Source organism: Choristoneura fumiferana, chromosome 15, assembly GCF_025370935.1.
Source record: "Choristoneura fumiferana chromosome 15, NRCan_CFum_1, whole genome shotgun sequence".
NCBI lineage: Eukaryota > Metazoa > Arthropoda > Insecta > Lepidoptera > Tortricidae > Choristoneura > Choristoneura fumiferana.
Window position 1 is genome coordinate 5976832 of NC_133486.1, and position 4926 is coordinate 5981757.

Sequence of the window (4926 nt, forward strand, 5' to 3'; positions counted from 1 at the left end):
ATAGTGAGTAAAAATACAAATAAATATAGTAAATCTTGACATGAGATCAAAGCTGTGTCAGGGTTGCGTTACAACTGTGGTGTTTTGAGTATCATACGCGTATCTTTAAAATAAATGGTTTTCTAAGAAACTAGTAGTCGCACTTGTCGGTGTGACGCTTGGCTACTTAGTGGAGAGAAATAAAAGCAAATGTTTTTACAAATATAATTTAAATTAAACTAAGGCAAATACAATTTTTTTGCCAAACGCTAAATACCTACTACTATTTGTCAAATTTAACTTAACATTTAAAAGAATGAGGCATCGTGAGCACTTAACACCGTCTTATGGACAGCCACTTCCCTGTAGTGCGGCGCGAAGTTAGTAGTTGCACAATACACACGTATATTGTGGTACCTAGTTGCGCGCGTCCGGTGACGTCACGGGTAGTTCCGGAACGTTGGCGGGTCAGTAGATGTGGTGGAGTGGGTCAAGGCGCTCGATCTTCGCAGCTGGTGTCAAAAACCCTGGGATATCCGGTTTTGGCCATTGGCAATACCCCTGGTGTTTCAGATGTTTATGGGCGGTGCTCGTTTTCCATCCAGTCGAATAAAAAAAACTTATAGACTTAGTTTTTAATGTAGAAATTATACGAAGCAAATACTTTATTAATTTAACTAAGGGGCTGTTTCACCATCCATTGATTAGTGTTAACAGGCGGTTAGGTGTGATGCCGTCTCTATTTGTTTTGTTCGAATAGACGGAGACGGCATCACATTTAAATGTCAGTTAACGCTAATCTATGGATGGTGAAACAGCCCCTAAGTGTAGTTTCACGTAAGCTATGATTAATAAAATAAAAAAAATCGGAAGTGTCTAGTTCAGTCTGCGGTTCAGTGCGGAAAAGGAGTGACCTCATCCCGCGCCACGCGAGACACTCTCTCCGACGTAAGGTAACGGCGCCTATTACCGTGGTACTTAAGGAAGTTTTCAAATGAGTCCCAAAAATTAAGGGTATCAAAGCTCCTTAACAAACGAGAATATTTTTTTTATTTAAGAGCGTTTATTGAACTTTCAGTGTCTTAACTTTTTGGGCTCGTTTTAGTTATTAGTATTTGATAAAATAATTATTGAAATCAAAATACCCAAATCTTCTATTACCGTGGTAATGGACAGGCTGTGATTCCATTACCGCGAATTGAGCTTCTATTACCGAGGGTATAAAAAAACGGCAATTTTCTACCATCGGTAAAAGGAACCCGACACATGTTTTGGAACTTAATACCGAGGGATTAAAAAAGGGTAATGGCTTTGGTTCTGTATAATATATTGTACATCAAATATTTATTGAGAAAATTTGTAATAAAAAACTAAAGTATGATTCGAATAGTGTATCCAGCCCATTGTATTTTATTATGCTCATGGCACCAGTTATAGTTTGATGTATGCATGCTGAGTAAAAGTCACAACTTTATCAAAAAAATCTGCACTTACGGTACCCTAAATGTGAATTATTTTAACAGAAAAATAAAATGTCACTCGGTAATAGGGACTTCCTTAAGAACCTATTACCGACCCAAAGACAATTGAATGGGTCGGTAATAGATTCCCAAACATTCTATTACCGAGGGTTATGCGATCATACCATCGTTAATTGGCTTAATTTGGAGTATTGCAAAATCTAATTCCGACCTATAAAAACTATAGGATAGAGTTGTGTTTGAATTACAAATCAAATATACTTATTACATCCTTGGCATATAACCAAAATTACATAACTGGTAAGTAAATATAAAATTGCATCGCAATATTTAAACAACTTGGCAAAATAACGGTTTCTATAGAAACTACAAATTCAATATTGAAGTTTTTGCTAAAAATTAAGAGTTTGTTAATACTTTTCATACCACGGAAATAGTTTTTTAAAAGCGTGAATAGATCAAGATTGGAATAACTGTAACAAATTATATAAACGATAATTTATACCAAAAATAAAGCTTGAAGAACCAAAACTACCACTTTAACTATTACCGTGATATACCACGGTATTACAATCAACAGTTAAAAATGGCGCCTATCGCCGCTGTTTTTTATTTTCCATTTTAATCGTATTTCCGGGCCCAAAAATATACAAAAAGTATTCAGAACTTGTACAAAAAACTATAAAAAGCCATTTCAAAACCATAACATTAGTTCAATTGCCATAAATATTTTGTAAAACACTAAATAAGATTCGAGTCTGCTTGTATGTGGTGTCACGCGTTAGTATGGCAAATCCTCTTCCGTCGGTGCCATTTCGGAAAATCACGGAATGCGAGATGTTTGATTCATTCACATACACTAGCGCTAATAGATACGTGAGTCGACTAAATAAGCTTTTATCTTGTAAAATATATTTTTTTAAGAAATCTATCGGTTTGGTTATAAAATGCGTATTTTAAATTGCCGCGGTGATGGCCGTCGATTTCGATACCCCCGGTAATAGGCGCCGTTACCTTAAACAATGACAGCGCTAAACCTCCGTGCATTTTATTAGCTGAATCACCTATGTTTATTTGTGCTATCGTAGTTAAGGATCCTAGTTTTAAGTAAGTATTTTGTCTAGTTTTTATTACTTAATGTAAGTTATTTTTAACTTTGTACATGGGGAGATCCTAGCATAAAATTGTTAACTAAGAGGAACGCTGTAACGATAACGTTAATCAGCGTGGTGAAATAGGGCCCAGGTATTTCTGAAACTGACAATGTCGCCATCTAAATTACTACGAGATCATGTTTACCATATCTCCTTTCCATTCCGCGTACTATTCGAAATTTACATTGTCTGTATGTATGTCACAGAAATTCTCAGAATACCCTCTGCAACTGATATAAAAGGCATGTCGACGGCAGTAGACTGCACTACACAATTGATCTCACAATGCTCATTACATTTAGATTAGTACAAAAAATCTTGAAATTAATAATGTGCTTCATCGCACTTGGATTATTTTTTTACTTTCAGAGCAACTCTACAAGGCAACAGACAGACAGACAGGCAGACAGACTTAAAGATGGGCACTACGAGTACCACAACATTGCTATTGCTATAAAAGAGCCTGAAAACTTGGATCTTATATACATATTGATATGGAATAGGGATTACGAATTTAACCACCTTAGTAGAGGACGAGACACGTTCATGACAAAACAATGCAAATACACCAACTGCTTTATTTCCAGGGATAGAAACATGCTTAGTAATAACTATACGAATTACAATGCTATTTTGTTCGGTGGGAAATCCTTGAAAAGCGGATTTGTTGATGGTTGGTTAGACGTACCACGAGATCGGAATGAAGATCAAATATATATATTTGCAATGCAAGAGGATGCAGAAACAAATCCAATTTGTCACGTGAGGTTTGATAACTACTTCAATCTTACGTGGACGTATAAGCTCGATTCAGATGTCATTTGGCCTTTTTTCCATGTGATCGATCGATTGACTCACGAATATGTTGCTCCAAAGATCAATACAGAATGGAGTCTTGTTAACAAACAAAGCGATATGATATACGAAATCCAAGAAGTGTTATTGAATAAGCGAGACTTTGGGGTGTGGATTTCAAATAAATGCCAGACTCAGAGTCAAAGAGAAAAGATTGTCGCAGAGATAAAAGAGGAGAGTGACATTCATGACCATACTTTAGATATATTAGGCGCTTGTTACTCGAAGTGTAATAATACTGCTGTTGCTTCCGCAAAAGTCTTGAGACCCTATACTTTTTTTTTAGCTTTTGAGTCTGTGCTGGCTGATGACTACGTGACTGGGGATGTAGTGGAAGCCATCAAACAAAAATGTTTGCCGGTAGTTTATGGCGGTGCTAATTATTCGAGGTATCTGACTAATTTATTGTCGTAGCTATGAGCTTTTAAGCACAGGGTCGTGGGTTTGAACCTGGGCTTGCACTTTTATTTTAATTTACAGTATATTGATGGCATAAAAAAAAAAATTTCACTGGGCTCGCGTGGAAACTACGTCTCAGACCCTCTCATTCAAATAGGATGCCTGTGCCCTAAGGTCAAACGTAATTGGCCGTTCTTCCTTTCTTCCCTCCGCCCTAAAAAAATATTTATTTTCATTAACAATTGATTCTCCGAGTTGCCTAACGAAAATATACAGTCACTGATAGAACTAGTACTTAGCTGATTGATGTTAGGTACTGTTAAGATAAATTTAACTATTTAAATCTTTTTTTTTTCAGGTTTCTCCCTCCACATTCTTACATAGACGCAACTACACTTGGCCCAAGAGAAACAGTCAGATTGATGGCCCATCTCATGACTGATGTAACGAGATATTTCGCTTATTTCGATTGGCACACGTCTTACGCAGTCAAAAAAGACAAAGGGGAATCAGCATGCAACCTCTGCGAAGCGCTCAATCAAAAACGTAGAGGGTCGCACGTTAAGTTGAGGAAATGGTGGAACCCTCACTATGAAACTCTTTGTTCTACATCAGAAGCTAAGACTTTTAAACAACTTTACGATTTACACTATCAACATCAGGTTTTGAACATTAAAAAGCCTATGACATAGTGTTTTTTTTTTAAACATAGCATAAGTATATTTTTTATTAGCTTTATTTAACTTACACTTCTAAGTATTGATCTTAGATTGTGTTGGTGGTAGTTTGGTAGGCTTCGTTCGATGGTAGGTATTTAAAACTTTGTTCTATTGGCTGACGTGTGCCATCAAACGGAAATACTTGCCTGAGGTGTTGCCCACATGATATTTGGGTCTTACACTACCATTCACGTGTCGTATTTGCAGTAATTTTTGCTTGGGCGTAATTTCTTTCTTTTCATTTATCCAAGGCGCACGTAGGCGTATAGGACGCAGTAAGCAAAAGCTATGCCTTTCTATCTTATTCTGTCATATAACAGCGTCCTTTCTTGTCCTGTC

General features: G+C 36.7%; 1 protein-coding gene across 1 annotated transcript; it reads left to right on the forward strand.

The window, feature by feature from the left end:
* The first annotated feature begins 3031 nt into the window (after positions 1 to 3031).
* On the forward strand, positions 3032 to 4560 carry LOC141435883 (alpha-(1,3)-fucosyltransferase C-like). Its single transcript, XM_074098721.1, has 2 exons — positions 3032 to 3858; positions 4227 to 4560. Exons 1-2 carry the CDS (start codon positions 3161 to 3163, stop codon positions 4558 to 4560), a joined length of 1032 nt encoding a protein of 343 aa, XP_073954822.1. The 5' UTR covers positions 3032 to 3160.
* Positions 4561 to 4926: the final 366 nt, after the last annotated feature.

What these genes read in the sequence shown, in the direction of transcription:
- LOC141435883 (XM_074098721.1), top strand. Translation starts at nt 3,161, where the DNA reads ATGACAAAACAATGCAAATACACCAACTGCTTTATTTCCAGGGATAGA. An exon ending in GGCGGTGCTAATTATTCGAG is followed by an intron (nt 3,859 to 4,226) that starts GTATCTGACTAA and finishes TTTTTTTTTCAG; the next exon opens with GTTTCTCCCTCCACATTCTT.